This window comes from Ruditapes philippinarum, unplaced genomic scaffold, assembly GCF_026571515.1.
Source record: "Ruditapes philippinarum isolate M1 unplaced genomic scaffold, ASM2657151v2 ctg16878_1_1_1_1, whole genome shotgun sequence".
NCBI classification, from domain to species: domain Eukaryota; kingdom Metazoa; phylum Mollusca; class Bivalvia; order Venerida; family Veneridae; genus Ruditapes; species Ruditapes philippinarum.
This window is the reverse complement of record NW_026851583.1, coordinates 23,265-45,228: the sequence shown is the minus strand read 5'-3', so window position 1 is coordinate 45,228 and position 21,964 is coordinate 23,265. Positions and strand designations below refer to the sequence as shown.

Sequence of the window (21,964 nt, the reverse complement as noted above, 5' to 3'; positions counted from 1 at the left end):
ATCCATCTTGGATCCGGCGGGAAAAAAGTGAAATACCTGTTTATGTTATAATTGGCACAATGCAAAGACGGCCTATATACTTCAACATGTACGTTAGTATACCACTTATTCCTGTTAGCACTTGGAACAGCGAGGCCACAATTATAGCTCCTTGTATTTCACGTATCCGCAACATCCACATTTCACGGTGTTTTTCACTTCCTATTTCCAGCAACCCAAGTTGAGTTAAATTTAGATTTGGTCCATACTGGTTCCTAGCTGTTACGTACTCACACTCCCTTGCGGTTGAAGAAGAATTGCTATAGTTGGTATAACGAAAGTAACAGTCCCTCCTTGAACTATTGGTAGTCTAACACCCAAAGTGCTCTGAAGCAAGGTAGCCAGACCAGAGACAAACACGATGGTCCCTTAAAAGAATTAAAATGATTATGAATAAAAGAAAAACAAAACATTTTTGAAAATACAGATAAACATTATAATCCTATTATCAGAAAACAGTAAGACAAATATAATGAATTTGCACATATTCTCATAAATACGAAAGACTTGTAAGGAATTTTAACTTCATAAATTTATTAACAGCTTGAATTCATTATTTTAACTATATAAATTCATGATATAAGCTTTACAAATTCATAATTTTATTTGTACGAATTATCATTTTATCTTTATTAATTAACGAATTTAACTTCACGAATTTTTAATTAGAATAGAGGTCAAATCAGTCTATTTAAGTTGTCCTTTAAACTTTTGCAGTTCTTTAGAACCAGCTTCCATCCGAGAAACGAATCATGACTTTCTTTGAAAGATATTGAGTTGGTTTAATGAAGACATGAGGTTCTAACTCGGTAAACTCACGGTGAGGCCTGCCCGGTTTTATTGGTTTTAACATATTTTTTAAGCTCGATTGCGAAGTCGCCTTCTTTGAACCAACCAGTATTTGTGTCATATGAAGAAACATGTTCGTGAACTGATTAGGACTCGGACTAATAACATCTGTACAAGGCCACCGCGCCTCACGGTTTCATTCCACAATGATAAGTAGAAACTATGTAGAAAGTTAGTGTTGTATGATGTCATTGTAGAAAGTTTACTTACCAATAAGTTCACTAATACCGACAACGTCTTTGTCCATACAGAAATATTCGGCAAGCATCAATGGAACTGAAATAATGTCCCCGACAGCTGTCACGTAGTGCTGCAATGAAACGACAAATTTTGTTGTTGTGAATGTTTTTTAAGGTGTATTTAATAATGACAAGAATAATGAAAAATAAATGAATACACACATTCAGCCAGTCTCTTATGCTGAAAAATTTTATTAATGATAAACAAGACAACACGACAAGCAAGGACACCATTTTAACGTTTTCGATCATTCTCTTCTTCGCCACAGCATACATTGTACATGATGGTAAAAGTCAGACAATATATTTCGCGAAGTAAGTGAGGCAACACATTAAGCCTTATTCAATAATACAGCATTGGATGACATAATAGATTATAATGAATATGTTCATCAAAATTCAGTGGTGCGATTTCCTTTTCATCTCAATCGTTTTTTTTCCACTAAACATAAAATTTATTTAACAATAATCAGTCCGAGCTGCCCAGTATTTTCTTAATTTAAATTTTTTATTCTTTTTGATTTTGAAAATTCTTTTGATTATATTAGAGTCAGCAACATCGCTGAACAACATATTTGATAGTGGCTGATTTGGAACATTGTGCGTTGCGTTGTCGATAGCGACCACGCAACCTATATCGTTTTCGCCTTTTCGTCTTGACGCTAGCGACAACCCGACAAAGCGCCAAACGGCGCGTTGTTGGACTTTCGTCTTGTCGCCCTGTCGCTATTATGAATATAATATAATCCTTCCTTTTGTTTTTCTCTCCCTTGCCTTCTATTGCTTCTCCCACTTCCTGTTCCAGTTCTCTGCCACCGGAAGTGTCCTTTCCTTCATCAATACCATGGTCTAATGCTTCATCTTCGAGTTTCTCAATCTCAAAATCGGATGTGACTTCTCTATCCAATTATTACTTGTTTCTCCTGATATCATGTGCCCATGGATTTCTCCAGCACATATGAAGCTAAGATGAAATTTTTACCGACGATTCCTTGTTCAAATCTGAATTAATATTTCAGTAAGGGTTTGTTTGAATGTTAAGCATCGTTTGGTGGTAAAATTGTAAACGGCACTTCTTCACACGTACGACGGAAAGTATATCTCGGCGAAGACTGCATAAAAATTCGATACCAAAATGGATAATTATAGAGGAATATGAGCTGGAGAGTAGAATTAGATTTCGATTTTCTTCAAAAGGACTTTGAACTTTACATAAATACTTAAATAGTTAAAAAATTACAGTATACTGTGACTGACCTATCTTCCCTTTCACTTATGGTGTTACAGTGCACATCTGGATCAATTTTGAGATCCATATGGGATCCACCTGACCCTGCATCCCCTCCCCGTGAATTCCTTTTTTTTTTGTAAAAATATGGATACTTTAAAAAAAGCACACACATACACACACGCTGGCACATATTTAGTGTGTTGTATGGCCGCCTTTTATTTTATGATCCGAAAATGTGAATGTACGAAGACCTGTGCGACATGGCGTAACTCAGCAGGTGCATTTTTTTTTTCGAAAATAAAATTAATGGTGTCACCAACTATCATTACACTTTAGGGGATGCAGGAGGTATGTTGATTCTCAAACGTTTTTAGACAAACACAGCTTTCACATTTATTTATGAAATGATTTACTTTCAATGTAATTTACATGAGTAAAAAAATATTGTAAACAGTACAAAGAAACAACATCGTTTATGTTTGATAACCGTATTTTAGCAGATAATCTCAACATGGACTAATCAAGTAGTGTACGTGCGCTGATAGATCCTGTATATATCTAGTTGGTCGTTGGGATACTTTAACATTTAAGTGATTTAAAACGAGACAAAAATGTTGTTTGACAAAATAGGACTCACTCTATCAATCTCAAAAATTATATGAGTAGCAATTCCATATTGGTTTTATTTATCTTTAACCGTGCAAGGTGTAACTAGGTCTGGTTATTTTGGACTATGGAAGTTTTGTGCAAATGCGCCAGCGGACAAAACGGTACCTCCGTTACAACATGCGTGAGCTTCCACAACAGCGGCGATTTTACTGTGCGTAAGTAAAATTTAACTTAATACCATATTACGGTGTCCTTATCGTGCCATTTAGAATGTCGTCCGTCGCGTCTAAGGGTAGACACACGACAATGCGAAGTGACATCGCGACAATGCGAAGCGACGCTCGACAACGCGAAGCGATATGCGACAATGCGAAGCGACGCTCGACAGTGTCAAACGATATGTCGCACTGTCGCCTAGAAATGTCGCGGTAAAAAAGGGCGACATTTAAGAAATGTCGCTTCGCGTTGTCGAGTGTCGCTTCGCATTGTCGAGCGTCGCTTCGCGTTGTCGCGATGTCACTTCGCGTTGTCGCGATGTCACTTCGCGTTGTCGCATTGTCACTTCACATTGTCGAGTGTCGAGGTTGGTAGAAGTGCATACCACGACACTCGACAATGCGAAACGACAACGCGACAATGCGATACGACGCTCGACAATGCGAAGTGACACTCGACATCGCGAAGCGACATTTTTAAAATGTCGAGTAAATGTCGCGTTATTTTTATGATTTTTACACCGCGACGCTCAACATTGCGAAGCGACACTCGACAATGCGAAGCGACACTCGACAACGCGAAGCGATACTCGACAACGCGAAGCGACACTCGACAATGCGAAGCGACATTTGGAATAATATCGTATCGCATTGTCGTGCGTCTACCGGTGCTTGGTCAGAATTTACTTACTCACCGACAAACGGTGCGATCATGGAAGGGGTCGCACTAAACTGCTGACGAATTAGCTGACGATATAGAATATATAGGAAACTGCTGACCAGTTAAACAAAGAAGGATTATCGAAAACTGCTGACCAGTTAGATAAAGAAGGGAAAACAATGAAGGTGTCAAATTGCCGTTGGTGATATTACAGTCGAGGTCGAGAAAATACTTGATAAAATGTTTTTTCAAGATGTCAATATTACAAATGATACATATTAATTATAAAAAATTCAATTGATATATACTGTATATTTCTCAATTTATTTTGATATAATATTTTATTTAAGTACCTTAATGAATTTTCTTCTATGTGTTATATATTGGTTAAATTTTAAAAATGTAGTCAAAAATATGATGTACGAAAAATCATAATTTGTTTCAAGTATGTATAAAACTATGCATCATAGGTTAAAATATATACATGTACATATACGTAATGTATATTTTAACAAAATATAATTATTATGTCGTATTTAGTGCAAATATGAAATAAAGTGATTTCTGTTTCCTTATTTGTTGTTCGTATAATTGTATAAGTAATGTTGAACAAAAATTAATAATGTGCTAATTGTTATAGTTAATAAGCTTTTATTACATTATAAACAACATGTTTCCACAGATATCCATTAAACTGATAATTTATCGAGATCGATATGCCCCAAGGTCATATTAAAATCGATTTCACACGCGACGTGTCATTCTTGATTTATCTATGACAAAATACAATAAACAGTCAAAAATATGTTATTAAAATGCTGACCATATTGTAGAATCTGCTGACCAGTTAGATATATAGAGAAAAATATATTTAAATGCTACGAAATTGTTACTCATTATGCAAATTTAATATATTTTATAAAATAATGTCGACATTTAATTAAGTAAAAACACTGCTGACCAATTTAATGTTAATTCAAATTGATTTAAGCCGTAAAACTCTCTTATTCTATATGGTCAGCAAATTTAACGCTCTTTACATTCAGGCGAGAAAATGCTGACCAGTTAAACATATAGTAGAACCTGCTGACCAGTTAGATATATAGGGAAACTGCTGACCAGTTAGATATATAGAGAAAAATATATTTTGCCGTGAAATTGTAATTCATTTTAATTATGTATGCAAATTCAATTTATTTTATAAAATTATGTCGACATTTAATTAAGTAAAAACACTGCTGACCAATTTAATGTTATTTCAAATTGATTTAAGCCGTAAAACTCTTCTTATTCTATATGGTTTAGCAAATTTAACGCTCTTTACATTCAGGCGAGAAAAATGCTGACCAGTTAAACATATACACATGTAGTAGAATCTGCTGACCAGTTAGATATATAGGGAAACTGCTGACCAGTTAGAAATATAGAAAAAAATATATTTTGTCGTGAAATTTTAATTCATTTTTATAATGTACGAAATTCAATATATTGTATAAAATTTTGTCGACATTTAATTAAGTTAAAACACTGCTGACTTATTTGATATTAATTCAAATTGCAATTATTGCTTTTGAAAATACATTTTTTTTCCGTTACAAGATTTTCTATTGAAATATCACTAACAAGAGATTTTGATAAAACTCATAACATCATAATTCTTTATAAAACATTAATTCAAATTTTTTGTATATCTTTAGAGGTATAAAAAGCTGTTTAATATATCCTTTTAAAATCACGGATTTATATTACATGTAGTAATGTAAATCCGTGTTTAAAATGTATGATATTATGGTACTTTAAATGTATATATTAATTTAGTTTATAAACATAGTCATATAAATGCAAAAAATTAAAAAATATAATTAAAAGAATAAAAGTAATTTCCCATCTTTTTATTACCCCCTACGGCGTGTTTATATAACTTCACACCTTCAATGTTTCCCTTTTTTGTGTAACTGGTCAGCATTTTCCGATAATCCTTCTTTATTTAACTGGTCAGCAGTTTCCTATATATCTATATCGTCAGCTAATTCGTCAGCAGTTTAGTGCGACCCCTTCCATGATCGCACCGTTTGTCGGTGAGTTAGTAAAATTCTGACCAAGCACCGGTAGACGCACGACAATGCGATACGATATTATTCCAAATGTCGCTTCGCATTGTCGAGTGTCGCTTCGCGTTGTCGAGTATCGCTTCGCGTTGTCGAGTGTCGCTTCGCATTGTCGAGTGTCGCTTCGCAATGTTGAGCGTCGCGGTGTAAAAATCATAAAAATAACGCGACATTTACTCGACATTTTAAAAATGTCGCTTCGCGATGTCGAGTGTCACTTCGCATTGTCGAGCGTCGTATCGTATTGTCGCGTTGTCGTTTCGCATTGTCGAGTGTCGTGGTATGCACTTCTACCAACCTCGACACTCGACAATGCGAAGTGACAATGCGACAACGCGAAGTGACATCGCGACAACGCGAAGTGACATCGCGACAACGCGAAGCGACGCTCGACAATGCGAAGCGACACTCGACAACGCGAAGCGACATTTCTTAAATGTCGCCCTTTTTTACCGCGACATTTCTAGGCGACAGTGCGACATATCGTTTGACACTGTCGAGCGTCGCTTCGCATTGTCGCATATCGCTTCGCGTTGTCGAGCGTCGCTTCGCATTGTCGCGATGTCACTTCGCATTGTCGTGTGTCTACCCTTAGACGCGACGGACGACATTCTAAATGGCACGATAAGGACACCGTATATTTTCATTATATTATATAAATCTACTTAGTAAGTTTCATGTTTTTTTTTTAAATATAGATTCTACAATAAGTAATTTTATTTGGACATCGACATAAAACATACAATTATATGTATTGTTCTTGTGCAACTTATTTTAAACGGACCTATTCATTCGGGTGCAATGATAACGGATATATAGGGTTTGGCGTGTGTAAAGGGGTCCCTCCTTTGTGTTTAGATATTGATAAGGGTGTTATCACCACTTAAAAAAATGTTAAAATGTACATCATCAAAAAGGTTGGAGTTAAATATTTTTCATTAAATTTGTTTGCACGTGTATCACTCAGTCATGAAAATAGATTTTAGTTCACTTCATTAAAATAACTTCTTTTCTATAGTCAAATTCATATCTAATTTAAAAAAAAAATGAATGTATGCCGAGTATGTGGCGAATTCTTCTCCATTGAAACCGCAATCTAGACCATCTACCAAGTTTTTTTTAAAAAAATCAGCCTTGTGATAAAAAGCCCATTTTCAAGGGATAGTGACTCTGTGGTATTATTTAGTTTAAGCTTTAAAATTTAGACTTTAGACTTGAACTTTGACATTTGTTGACCCTAATTTTGTCCAGATGACCTAATTATTTGTAAACCGAGCTCAAACTTTGAAATAACATTTGGACTTTTGGCACAATTTTAGATTGGCCTATAACGTTTTACCAAGCGACCTTCTTTTTTGTATTGAGAGCTACAACATTAAAATTTCTACTAAATGCACAGTACAAAGTATATATTTTAACTTTGATATCAGTTGACCTGTATTTCAGCATTATGCCCACATTTCATTCATAGCTATTAATACATGTATAGTGAGTCTTCTTGTTATTTTAGGGTGTTTTTTATTTACCAAGATGGCCAGTATTGGGTCATCATGACCCTCTTATCTTTATATGCGTATAGTAAGTACATCAGCAAATAAATACATATTGCATTGTTCTTCATTATACTTGCTGAAATATTACATTGACCCCGGAATTTACTGGAGTTAAATCTAATAGAGCAGTTTAAAATACGGCGACATAGCATATTTTTCACAAATTCAATATTGTTTCAAAAATGCAATCTTGTTTGTTTGTTTTACTCACGACGTTGAAGCCAATTAGATAAATGTTATGTCCTTAACAACTCAAGAATGTATGTACATGTACTAGCCAACAATTGTATCATAGTTTGGAGACCTTTCTGTTGAAAATGTGTCAGGGTTAAATCGTATACATATACATGCACAGTGCGTTAACTGGAGTGCGGGTATTAGTTACCCGCACTCCAGGGTATGCCCATTGATTGGCTCATTTTTGCTGGGGTTTACATATTGTGACGGCAGAGAAAGGGAAAGCGACAGAAATGTCATATTCAGATGTTCGTTCATTGGTTCATTTTTGCCAGGGTTTCATATTGTGACAACAGGGAACGTGCTTTTATGTTTGACTATGATACAAAAGAGAAAGAACACCAAAACACTCGGCAATCTGATTAATACTCGGGGGCTACGCCCCCTCGTACAAATCAGATAGCCTCGTGTTTCGGTGCTCTTTCTATTACTTATATCATGTTAATGAGTATAAAAAATTCACATAAATACATAGTTTGAGCAGTTGCATTCACAGAATGACGGAAGTGTAATTAAGGTGTTTCATTCGTCATACATTTCGTGCCTTCTCAGTATATTTCGCCATTTTTCTTGCGTTGTAAGATAAAAAAGCTTTTAAATATGACCAACATAAAAAAAATTCTATTGAATATTTGATAATATTTACGGAAAGGAATTTGAACAAGCTTTCGGTTGACAAAATACTTCAGATTTATACTACTTAATTACTTTATTTTCCGCTAAAGCATTTGAAGCTGCACGTGCTCTCGAGATCATGGCCATCCTGGCAACCACGGCGGCAATAGCTGTCGTCTGCTTGAAGATATTTTTCAAGAAGGAGAATAACCGTCTGTTGTACATAGCCACACCCATTCCTTTTTTTGCAGGTAAGGCGATATGTGAATCAGATAAAGTTAAATTTATGTTTAAAAAGTTTCCAAAATATAGTTCCGTTAAATAACTTAAACAAACAGTCAAAAAGTACTTGTTGTTTTGGAAAACGTCATCAAGTTTCTTGTTTAATTTCCCTTGTAAACAACAAAAGTGCATTTTTCATTTTTCTGTCTGAACTGTGACCATTTGTAATACATCGTTCTTGACCTGCTTCCACTTTGAATAAGTAGTAGTGGAGACCCCCCACTTTTAACAAACAAAAGTTCATCAGTAAGAAAGCATTGTAGGAGCACATTTGTCTCGGAGCACATTTGTCTTACATAAGACAGATGCGGTCACATTTGTCCCACGTGAGACAAATGGGACCTCAAATGTCTACCAAAAAAAAAAACTAATTTGTGTGAACAATGTCCTCCGATCAAGCTTTTAAAGGGGACAAAAAAGCACAAGAAAGCACATTTGTCTCATTTCATTTTATAAATTATTTGTCACATATTTTCACACGGCAGAATTTCTTTTAGAATCCAGGTTTGCCGTTTTACCTCAAGTGTAATCATCAATAGGTTTGCTAATGTTTTTTTCCTGAACTCTTAAACCTGTTTTCGTGAACTCTTAAACCTGAAACCTACTATCAAAACTGATATCTATTATTCAAGAAATTTGTTTCCCTGAACCTGAAGGCGTACACTGAAACGACAGCACGTAATTGTATCGCGTGGCCACGTAATAGCTATCGTGTTCGCAGGTAATAAATAAGTTAATCCTATGTCCTCTTTATGCCACCGTAGATTCCTTGTTGTGGCTCTTAATATTTCTTAAATCATTTATAAAAATTTAAGAATCGGAAAGAAACGTTTCACAATTGAAAACGATCAGAATCGACTTGCTGCATATGTGTTTGGTTTCTTGATACTGCAATGATAGAAATTTTCATCGTGCGTAACTTGCAGAACAAGGGTATTCTTATATAAGTTTATATATGACTTATATGCAGATGCAAACGCAAAGAGTTTTTGATTGACCGGAACGGACCTAAAACGGTATTATCAGTACAGAAAACACAGAACAATGAATGGTAGACGGCATACAGACGGGCAAAATTACCTTTTTAGAATTTTTTGGAAGAATGTCAGACAAATGTGCTTCGAATGTCTTTTCTATTGTGTGTCGAACACATCTGTCTCATTTCCAATTTGTCGCAAATATGATTGTTTACGAGCACATCGGTCACATATCGTGAGACAAATGTGCTCCGAGGCAAATGTGCTTATACCAAGCATTGTTTCGCTGCATATAGTTCTTGAGGAGTATGACAATCCGGATAGCTTTATCCATTGCGCTAAAATCCCATGTACAGCGACCGTGAGCTGAGCTGTAAACGTTAGCTGTAATAACGTATAATACAGCCAAATGTAATATAGCTGTATCCGTCTAAATTTGGGGTATCACCGTAATTTTTCTTTTCGCAACTGATACCACTTTTGTTCGGCTACGCCCAAAACGACTACGATTTAAACGATTTTAAAGTCAGCAACATTTTAACATTATAAAAACGAAGATAACTGATCCAAAATTAACGACTACGAGTATATTTTCGGCTTTTACGATTACGGCACGGCAACGTTCAAGCCTACGTAAATTAAAAAATCAACGCCGACAATTAAGGCCAAGACTAAAAGGTACGGCTACAGCCACGAAGATTAATTACGATGGCTTTTTAACTACGAATACGAATTATTCGACTCAAAACCGCTACCAAAATGAAGACTAATACGCACTAAAACCACGATCACGAACAAATATGATAAACAAAGAGGCCCTGAGTCGCTCACCAGAAACAACTGCTTTCCAGTGTTGGAAATGTCAATATATTCTAATAATCAAATTTGAGCATAGAAAATGCATGTTTAAAAATTATAATTTGACAAAATGCAATGACCTGGGGTATTTAAAGCTTTAGCTTAAACTACGGGGCTAATCAATTAATATGAGCAAACTTGGGATAAAAGACTACTTAAGAATGCTACAAAGTTTGGTGATCATCTATCAATTATCTCAGAAGGAAATGATGTTAAAAGGTTTTTTCTATTTTTCTATTTTTAGCTTTAGTGGCCCCTAAAAGGGGCTAATCAATTTCATATGAGCAAACTTGATAAGAGACTACCCAAGAATGCTACAAAGTTTGGTGATCATCCATCAATTTGTTTTGTAGCAATAGCATTTAAATGAATATCAATTTTTTATTTTAGCAGCCCCTAAAAGGGGCCAATCAAAATAATATGAGCAAACTTGATAAAAGACTACCCAACAATGCTTCAAACAAAGTTTGGTGATCATCCATCCATTAGTTCTGTAGAAATAGACATTTAAAGGTATTTCTTTTTTAGCTTTACCGGCCCCTAAAAGGGGCTAATCAAATGAATATGAGCAAACTTGATAAAAGACTACCCAAAAATGCTACAGACAATGATTGGTGATCATCCGTCAATTAGTTCTGTAGAAATAGACATTTAAAGGTATTTCTATTTTTAGCTTTTGCAGCCCCTAAAAGGGGCCAAACATAATAATATAAGCAAACTTGATAAAAGACTATCTAAGAATGCTACAGACTAAGTTTGGTGATCATCCATCAATCACTTCTGTAGAAATAGACATTTAAAGATATTTCTATTTTAAGCTTTTGCGGTCCCTAAAAGAAGCCAATCAAATTAATATGAGCAAACTTGATAAAACACTACCCGAGAATGCTACTGACAAAGGTAGGAGATCATTCATCAATAAGTTCTGTAGGAGGAAATGTTTAAAGGTTTTTTTTTATTTATTTTTTGGCTGGTTTCCACTGGTGCAAACCCGGGTTATAGTATGGTGTGCTGTCGGGCGGCGGGTCGAGGGTCCGGGCTGGGCGGGGGCGGGCGGGCGGGGAAAAACTTTGCGTAACAGTTTCTCAGCCAACTACTTATCACAGCCTCTTGAAATTTGGCATACAGCATTGACACATGGTCCCTTACCGTTGGGATTCGATTTCAGGTCTGTCGCTCATCCACTTCCTGTTTATCCACTTAGTTAATTAGTTAGATTTTTCGACATTAATTGTCAATGGTAGGAAATTTTTCGTAACAGTTTTTCTCAGCAACTACTTATCACAGGCCTCTTGATATTTGGCCTACAGCATTGACACATGGTCCCAGTACTGTGTGGGATTTTAATTTCAGGTCTGTCGCTCATCCACTTTCCTGTTTTATCTACTTAGTTAAATTAGTTAGCCATTTTCGACATTAATGGTCAATGTTCTAGGAAATTTTTTCGTAAACAGTTTTTCAGGCAACTACATATCACCCAGTTCTCTTGATATTTGGCATAAAGCTATTTGACACATGGTCCCTACTGTGGTGCGGATTCGATTTCAGGTCTGTCGCTCATATCCACTTCCCTGTTTATCCACTTAGTTAAATTAGTTAGATTTTCGACATTAAATGGTCAATGGGTAGGAAATTTTCGTAAACAGTTTTCTCAGCACTACTTATCACAGCCTCTTTGATATTTGGCATACAGCATTGACACATAGTCCCTTACTGTGGGGTTTGATTTAGGTCTGTCGCTCATTCCACTTCCTGTTTATCTACTTAGTTAAATTAGTTTTGATTTTTCGACATTAATGTCAATGCTAGGAAATTTTTTGTAACAGTTTTCTCAGCAAAATACTTTATCAACAGCCTCTTGATATTTTGGCCTACAGCCATTCACAACATTGTCAGCCATACCGTGGGATTTGATTGTCAGGTCTGTCGCTCATCCACTTCCCTGTTCATCGCACTTAGTTAAATTAAGTTTGATTTTTTGACATTAATTGTCAATGGTAGGAAATTTTCGTAAGCAGTTTTCTCAGGCAACTACTTATCACAGCCTCTTTATATTTGGCATGCCTAGGCATTGACACATGGTCCCATTCACTGTGGGATTCGATTTTCAAGTCTGCAGCCTCATCCACTTCCTGTTCACATTAATGGTTCAATGGTAGGAAGTTTTCGTAACATTTTTCTCAGAAAAACTACTAATCACAGCCTCTTGATATTTGGCATACAGCATTGACACATGGTCCCATACTGTGGGATTCGATTATAGGTGTGTAGCTAGTCCACTTCCTGTTTACCTACTGAATTAAATTTTCGACATTAATGGGTCAATGGAATTTTTTTTTCGTAACAACACAGCCTCATGATATTTGGTGTACAAATGCAACCCGGCCTTTTCTGTCTTTGACGCATTTTTAAGTTCTGTAGGAGAAAATGTTTAAAGGTCTTTTCTATTTTTAGCCCTATAGACCCCTAAAAAGGGCCAATCAAAATAATATAAGCAAACTTGATAAAAGACTACCCAAGAATGCTACAGACAAAGTTTGGTGATCATCCATCAATAAGTTCTCTAGAAATAGACAATTAACTGAATTTCTATTTTTAGCTTTAGCGGCAATAAATTAATATGAGCAAACTTGATAAAACTCTACCCGAGAATGCTACAGACAAAGTTTGGTGATCATCCATCAATTAGTTCTGTAGGAGAAGATGTTTAAAGGTTTTTTTCTATTTTCAGCCCTAGAGACCCCTTAAAGGGGCAAATCAAAATAATATTAATAAACTTGATAAAAGACTACCTAAGAATGCTAAGGACAAAGTTTGTTGATCATCCATCAATTAGTTCTCTAGAAATAGACCTTAAAAGGTTTTACTATTTTTAGCCATAGAGACCCCCAAAAGGGGTCAATCAAATTAATATGAGCAAACTTGATAAAAGACTACCAAAGAATGCTACAGACAAAGTTTGGTGATCATCCAACCATTAGTTCTGTAGAAGAAGATGTTTAAAGGTTTTTCTATTTTTAGCTATGCTGACCCCTAAAAGGGGTCAATTGGAATGACATGAGCAAATTCAAGTGTGACTGTCACAAGGATGCTACAGACCAAATTTGAAGTAAATCTGTCCAGTAGTTTCGGAGAAGAAGACGATTGTCGACGCATGACGACGGACGACGGACGATGGACGCCGGAGCATCCCCCTTTGATACTAATAGCTCACCTGAGCCTTCGGCTCTGGTGAGCTAACAATATCAATAAGGAAAGGCGACGTTCAATGAACGCAACCCCCATACGACCCAGCAACAAGGACCAGCGGCAAGAAGTCACAAAAGCAGGTCAAGGCACATGGCAGATCAAGGACAGGATAATCACTTTTATAAGACACAAAAAAAGATAATAGTGACCATAAGGAAATCATAGACATTACATTGATTAAGACTTTAAATACTACGCCTGGAATTAAACAACCACGACTACGTACCATTGAACAAAGTTCTTATAACACTTTTACGATAACAATACGTTATCTACAGGACGACCTCGACAGCAAGTATATTGGTATTTTCTATGACCACTAGACAGCTACTCGTACAGCTATGCATAGACTACTACTCGAGCCAGCAAAATCAGATATTGACCTACTTGTCTGTTTTACCTGAAGCATAGTGACAATTAATTCTGCCACCCTTGAAGTCTAGTAACTTTTAGACTACCAGTACAGTTTCAACTACAACTTTTGCGACTACGACAACTTTATATTAGACTAGGACCACGACTAAGACCATAACAACTATGGCTGTGACATTTAAAATTACCAGAACAGCTTGGACGGCGCTTACAACCACTGTTATAACTACAGATACGACCTCGGCTTTACCGACGGCTACAGCTACATGACTGCGACCATGATTACCAATTTTACAATGGTAATGTCAGATGCTGATGATGCACTGATAAACTGATGATTTATTGATATTGATTAAGAACATTGTAATGAATCATGATGATGTACGGATAGTAATGATGATTTCTATTGATGATAATGTTGATGATAACTATGTACTTATGGTTATGATGATAATATAATGATGATTATGATGATAAGATAATGATAATGATATTAAGATAATGAGAAAAAGATGGTGATGATGATGATGATTATTAATATAATGAGATAATGGTAATGAGATAAAGATTATAATGATGATTGTGATAAATTATTGATTATGACGATGAAACAATGATTATTATGATGATGCGATTATAATGTTTATGATGACGAGGTAATTATGATGAAGAAATAAAGATGGTTATGGAGAAGATGATGATAATGCAAATAGTTAAAATGACCTTATGTTATATATGAAAAACATGAACTTAACATATCAAAACAATCTTTATTTCAAGCTTATACTTTGGAAGGTTTATCCGTCAAATTCTTGCATCCTGACGTATAAAGCTACAATGATAGTGAAATGTCGGAGAGCTTAATTCATTTAGAGCCATATATGCTATCTAACAAATCGTGTGAACATCACTGGTCAACATCACATCTCCGATTTTTATTATAATTATTTATTTATTTATTATATTTGTGCAGGCTTGTTCGTGATAACCGGTGTCATTATGTTTGTTGTCGACAACGAGATAAAGAAATTTGCGGAATCGATTAGCCCCTTGGTCCATTTCAAACCTCATGCATCGTTTGGTTTGAGTAGTGTTGCTGGAATACTCAATATTGTGGCTTCATCGATGCTGATCCTGGCTGACAGAGCTATGCCAGGCCTTAATTGTTTAATTTAACTGTATTTCGTTAAAAGGAAGATCGGAACAGAGTATATGTGTCCAGATTTTTTTGTTCTTTTAAGAACTTATAACTTAAAAATGGCGTCGTGGCGGTTTTAATGTTATTGTGTTTCTTTTTTGCATCTTTGGTGAGAAAGGAATTGTCGCACTTATAGTTGCTTCTTTTATTGCAAGTTATGGAAAGTGTTCTGAAATGATTTCTATTTTGTTACACATGTATAACTTATAATGCCAATCAAGAAATGGCGTTAATGAAAAAGTAATAAATATTTCTTTTGTTTGGATTTTTTTGTAAGCTCATTTTGCATTTCTGAAGGACACTGTACTTTCATTTTCGTTGTTACCGCCTCATAATGGTTACAATTACAACCAAATAATAAATATGTTCAAGTTTTTCGCGATACTGCCAGATAGATTAAAGAACTTAAAACTTCAACACATTTTTGAATTATTATTTCAAAATTTTGTTTATGTTGTTACCAAAACAAATTAGTACATAAGTAGATAGAGGCAATGCTTACTTCAAATGATAAGTATTTTAAACGATTTCATTTTCACATAAAGTAACATTGTATTTTAAACGCTTTCATTTTCAGCTTTACATAACTGACCATTCGTATTTTAAACGCTCTCATATTCACATATTTGAACATTCGTATTTTAAACGCTTTCATTTTCACATATTAACTGAACATTCGTATTTAAAACGCTTTCATTTTCACATAATTGAAAATTTGTACCTTAAACGCTTTCATTTTCACATTACTGAGTAAGGGATACTTTATTTTAAATAATAATCACATCTGTTGAATATCTTTAATTTTTTTTTTTTAAATGTTAATTTAGCAAAATAGCTTACCATTTATTCTTCTGTAGAACAAACTTTTGTTATATTTTTATTGAGATAGCAGGAACTAAACACATCATAACCCATTTTTATGTTATCATTTCCTTTTTTCATATTTTGTCTTTATCATATCTACGAGGGCTGTTCAATACGCGGAAAAGTGCTGCGATATTTTTAATATTCATGGGAAATTGACGTTCTCTTTACATTTTGTAAATAAACATATAGTAAACATGTACACAAAATTTCAATAAAATCGGATAAAAATTATTAGTACAATTTCAAGTATTTCTAAGGTAATCGCAGTGAAACCGGCCCAACGTCGTAACGACGTCACGCTCAACGCATGTATGAGAGTCACCCAAAACACGCACCTAGTCCTTCTCGAAATACTCTCCGTGAAAGGAAACACACTTTTTACAACGGTTGATCCATGACATGAAACTATTAAAGTAGGAGCCATTATTTATCCCTGAAATTGCACCTTGCACCGCGTTGGACAACTCGTCCACATCATCAAAGTGTTCTCCCCGCAGGACGTTCTTCAGTGTCGGGAACAGAAGGAAATCGCTTTTTGTTCGTCCGTCAACATTTTAGGAATCCACCTGGCACACAGGCGTCTCATATTGAGATGATCGTGATTAATGCGATGCACTGTGCCAATGCTACAATCCGATCTTTCGTGTATTTTGCGAATTGTTATCCGACGATCATTGTCAAGCAGCTCCTTTATCACAGCGACGTGATTTGACGTTACGTTGGGACGTCAACTGCGTTTGTCGTCATGGATGCTTTGTTGGTCGCCTAGAAATCGGGCATAACACTTGTACATTGCTGTTTTCTTCATCGCCTGATCACCATATGCTTTTTGTAATCTTAACATTGGTTTCTTTCTTTGTAAACCCGTTCAAAACACAAAATTTATTGAAAGATCGTGGTTCCGATGCCATTTTAACGCCTACGCACTAAACAATATGGCCGTTTAACGCCTAAATGACGACACACACTAACATGACATCATGTGCGTAACGCCAACATATTGCGCGTAAATTATGCAAAGTTTGGTGAAAATCGCACGGTAAACGTTAAAATGCGACGTCATTATTAACCAGTGACTATTTTGTAAAAATTGAACAAAAGTGGGGCCGGTAATCGCTACATGTGGTTACCATAACGACCGTTTGTTTACATATGATTCATGCCAGACCGGCAATATTTGCTGTATATTTTCAAAATATGTTTGTCTCTATTACGGTATAAGTTTTATTCAGCTAACTTTGAAAATAAGGAAATAGCGACACTTTTCCGCGTATTTATTGAACAGCCCTCGTATTTATCATTCAATGTTTATTGAGTTATAAAGAAAAATATCACCATTACCTTTTATGATGCAAGCATTTGCATTTTTTATACAAATTGTCTATACTCAATAACGTTCTTTTGTGTATTTTCGAGTTATTGTGTAATGACCATAATAAAAGCATGCATAACTGCATGTATATACTACTGTGCAGATCTAAACAGGCATTTGTCAAGGTTGCATTTTATTAAACTCTACTGAATGTATTCAGAATACAGCTGCCAAAAATTATAAATAAAAGTCAATTTCCACATTTAGTATTCATAACAACAATAAGATGACACTATTACACAGTTTTCATAATACCTCTATGGTATTAGCTATACAAGGGTGTATACGCACTTTTATTAACCATGAACAGAGATTCATAAGTATGCTTCGTGAATACATTATATGTGCTCCCATTTACACCGCCTATATGGTTACACCGTATAATAACAAAACTTGCAATCTACAAAACAAAACATGTACCATTACAAAAAAGAGGAAAAACAAGCACGTTACAAAGAACTAACTCCATAGCTTATTTTACTCCATATCTTCGTTTGAAAAGCTTTTCACGATTACAGGTTTGACTAAAAACCTTGGACACACCGGGATATAGTTAAATAGTTTAATTTTGTCCAGATAAGAATGAATATAAGGGAAATTATACAGATCATAATTTGATTGTGACGAGCCGGACTTTACCGAAGACGACGTTTGTCTCCACGAGTTAATTCCCTTTTCCTCGTCAGTTCCAGGACACAAACAACAAACATACTGGTACTCAAGAGAACGGATAATACTTGATCTATGATGTCATTTCCGGTATCGATGACGTCATGCTCTGTAATCCACATTGGAAGACTAAGACCGAAGAATAAAGAAACTCCTAGAATAAATAGGTTTCGTGGTGAGTTAAGATCAATATACTGTAGATTTGATAACCCTACAGCCGTCACCATACCGAAAGTAATCATAAATATTCCCACGATTACAGGTGTTGGAATTAAAGTATACAGTGCCGAAAACTTTCCAAAACAACCAAGGACAAGCATCATAAGCCCGCCGATTTGGACTACACGTCTACTGCCTACTTTTGTTATACCAATTACGCCTATGTTTTCAGCATAAGAGGTAGTTCCGTTTCAAGATCCCCAAATCCCTGCAAGAACGCATGCAACACCTTCTGTGAAAACTCATCTGATCACAACATGTAATGGCGGAGGAGGAGCACCTGCAAGTCTTGCGCATGCGTGATAATCACCAATGGATTCGATCATGGCAGCTATTACGCCAGCGAGCATTCCAAATACACCAACCATGCTGACTTTTGGTACAACCCACTGCCCGGGATAAGGAAAACGAAACCATTTAGCTTCAGTAAGTACATGAATACTTGTGTCAGTTCGTGCCATATAACCCAATTTGGTTTTATCAGCCGGAAGTACATCTGTTGTCGTCAAAATTATACACACTATAAACGACGTCATAACTCCAAACAAAACCGGGAACAGCGAGAAAAATGCAATTTTATCTTTTATGCAGAAACAGGGGATTTAAACTCGTTTCATATATTGGCTAAATATAGTAATGAGGAACATTGTAAGTAAGGCAATCCACCAATGGCCAGACGCCATCTTGGACCCGGCGGGAAAAAGTGAAATACCTGTTAATGTTATGATTGGCACAATGCAAAGAGGGCCTATATACTTCAACATGTACGTTAGTATACCACTTACTCCTGTCAGCACTTGGAACAGCGAGGCCACAACTATAGCTCCTTGTATTTCACGTATCCGTAACATCCACATTTCACGGTGTTTTTCACTTCCTATTTCCGGCAACACAAGTTGAGTTAAATTTAGATTTGGTCCATACTGGTTCTTAGCTGTTTCGTACTCACACTCCCATTGCGGTTAAAGAGGAATTGCTATAGTTGGTACAACAAAAGTAACAGTGAACTATTGGTAGTCTAACACCCAATGTGCTCTGAAGCAAGGTAGCCAGACCAGAGACAAACACGATGTTCCCTAAAAAGAATTAAAATGATTATGAATGAAAGACAAACAAAACATTTTTGCATATAGATATCAACGTTTTAGCCCCATTATCAGAAAACAGTAAGACAAATATAACGAATTTGCACATATTCATAAAATTTTAATACGAAAGACTTGTAAGGAAATTTAACTTCATAAATTTATTTACAGCTTGAATTCATGGTTTTAACTATATAAATTCATGATATAAGCTTTACAAATTCATAATTTTATTTGTACGAATTATCATTTTAACTTTATCAATAAACGAATTTAACTACACGAGTTTTTAATTAGAATAGAGGTCAAATCGTTCAATTTAAGTTGTCTTTTAAACTTTTGCAGTTCTTTAGAACCAGGTTCCATTCAAAAAACGAATCATGACTTTCTTTAAAAGATATTGAGTTGGTTTAATGAAGACATGAGGTTCTAACTCGGTATACTCATGGTGAGGCCTGCACGGTTTTATTGATTTATTAAGCTCGATTGCGAAGTCGCCTTCTTTGAACCAACCAGTATTTGTGTCATATGGAGAAACATGTTCGTGAACGGATTAGGACTCGAACCCATAATCTCTGTACAAGGCCACCGCGCCTCACGGTTTCATTCCACAATGATAGGTAGAAACTATGTAGAAAGTTAGTGTTGTATGATGTCAATGTAGATAATAAATTTACCAATAAGTTCACTGATGCCGACAACGTCTTTGTCCATACAGAAATATTCGGCAAGCATCAATGGAACTGAAATAATGTCCACGACAGCTGTCACGTAGTGCTGCAATGAAACGATAAATTTTGTTGTTGTGGTTGTTTTTTAAGGATTATTTAATAATGACAAGAATATTGAAAAATAAATGAATACACAAATTCAGCCAGTCTCTTATGCTGAAAAATTTTATTAATGATAAACAAGACAACACGACAAGATTTTGACTTGGCGTGCAAGGACACCATTTTTACATTTTCGATCATTCTCTTCTTCGCCACAGCATACTTTGTACATGCATGGTAAAAACCAGACAATATATTTCGCAGTAATGAGGCAACACATTAAGTTATTCAACAATACAGCATTGGATGACATAATAGATTATAATGAAATGTTCATCAAAATTCAGTGGTGCGATTGTCCTTTTCATCTGAAACGTTTTTTTCGACTCAACAGAAAATTTATTTAACAATAATTAGTCCGAACATGCCAGTGTTTTCTTAATTTCAATTCTTTTTGATTATGAAATGATATATTTAGAGCCAGCAACATCGCTAACAATATATTTTATGGTGGCTGATTTGGAACATTGTGCCACCTATATCGTTTTTGCCTTATCGTCTTGACTCTAGCGACAACCCGACAAATCGCCAAACGGCGCGTTGTCGCGCTGACGTCCTGTCACTAGCAAAGTGCGCCAAACGTCGCGTTGTCGTGCGGTGCGTTGTCGCAATGTCGCCCTGTCGCTTGTGTTATAAGACAATCCTTTGATTCGAACCGAGCGACAATGTGACATCACGACAACATGCTGCACGAAAACGCGCCGTTTGGCGTACATCGTTAGCGACAGGACGACAAGACGAAAGTCCGACAACATGCCGTTCGGCGCTTTGTCTGTTGTCTCTAGCACCAACACGACGCACAAAAGCGTTCCAAATCAGCCACCATTATATTTGCTGTACATGAATAATGTATAAATCATATCGACCATACCAAATAGAACATGTGTACTTTTAGCTTGGGTAACCGATTCGCAAAGTAATCACCTGAAATCCAAGTAGAATACATAAATGCCACGGTGGATTATCTTCAACTGAGTATAAAACTCAACTATCACCCTGTTGCCGCTTAACTTTTATTACATTTATTTTCTTCCTTAATCCTTCCTTTTTGATTTTTGATTATTGCTTCTCCCACTTCCTGTTCCAGTTCTCTGCCACCGGAAGTGTCCTTTCCGTCATCAATACCATGGTCTAATGTTTCATCTTCGCGTTTCTCAATCTCAAAATCGGATGCGACTTCTCTATCCAATTATTACTTGTTTCTCCTAACATTGTCCATTTTTCATTTCACTTTCGCAAGGAACTTAAACCTAAACCATGGCAGAGGTAGATAGAAACGAACCCGGGCCACCCGATTCAAAGTCTAACGCTTTACCTATTTAAGCTTACCGGACGGACGTATACCTTTTAAATAAATAAAACATGGACTTTCCATCATAGCTTTAAGTAAGCTGATAAATGTCTTTTATCTCATTCTTTATTGATGATGTTATTCTCGCCCGACTTGGGCAATCTGTCTATTTCGGATTTAATAACAAATGATACACAATTTACTTTATGGAAGTCATTCGTAATTATGGTTGATGATTTTTGATATCATGCGCCCATAGATTTCTTCAGCACATATGGAGCTAAGATGAAATTTTGACCGACCATTCCTTGTTCAAATCTGAATTAATATTTCAGT

General features: G+C 35.8%; 1 protein-coding gene and 1 long non-coding RNA gene across 2 annotated transcripts; both read right to left on the bottom strand.

Annotated features, from left to right (window-relative positions):
- Nucleotides 1–75: 75 nt before the first annotated feature.
- On the bottom strand, nt 76–21,486 carry LOC132751917 (uncharacterized). Its single transcript, XR_009628743.1, has 3 exons — nt 21,262–21,486; nt 1,099–1,198; nt 76–407 (listed from the first exon to the last, which is right to left on the bottom strand). It is a non-coding gene; the product is annotated as an uncharacterized LOC132751917 (long non-coding RNA).
- On the bottom strand, nt 17,269–19,869 carry LOC132751814 (solute carrier family 23 member 2-like). Its single transcript, XM_060742061.1, is given in 1 exon segment — nt 17,269–19,869. A coding segment is annotated over 1 exon segment (789 nt). The 5' UTR covers nt 18,956–19,869; the 3' UTR covers nt 17,269–18,166.
- Nucleotides 21,487–21,964: the final 478 nt, after the last annotated feature.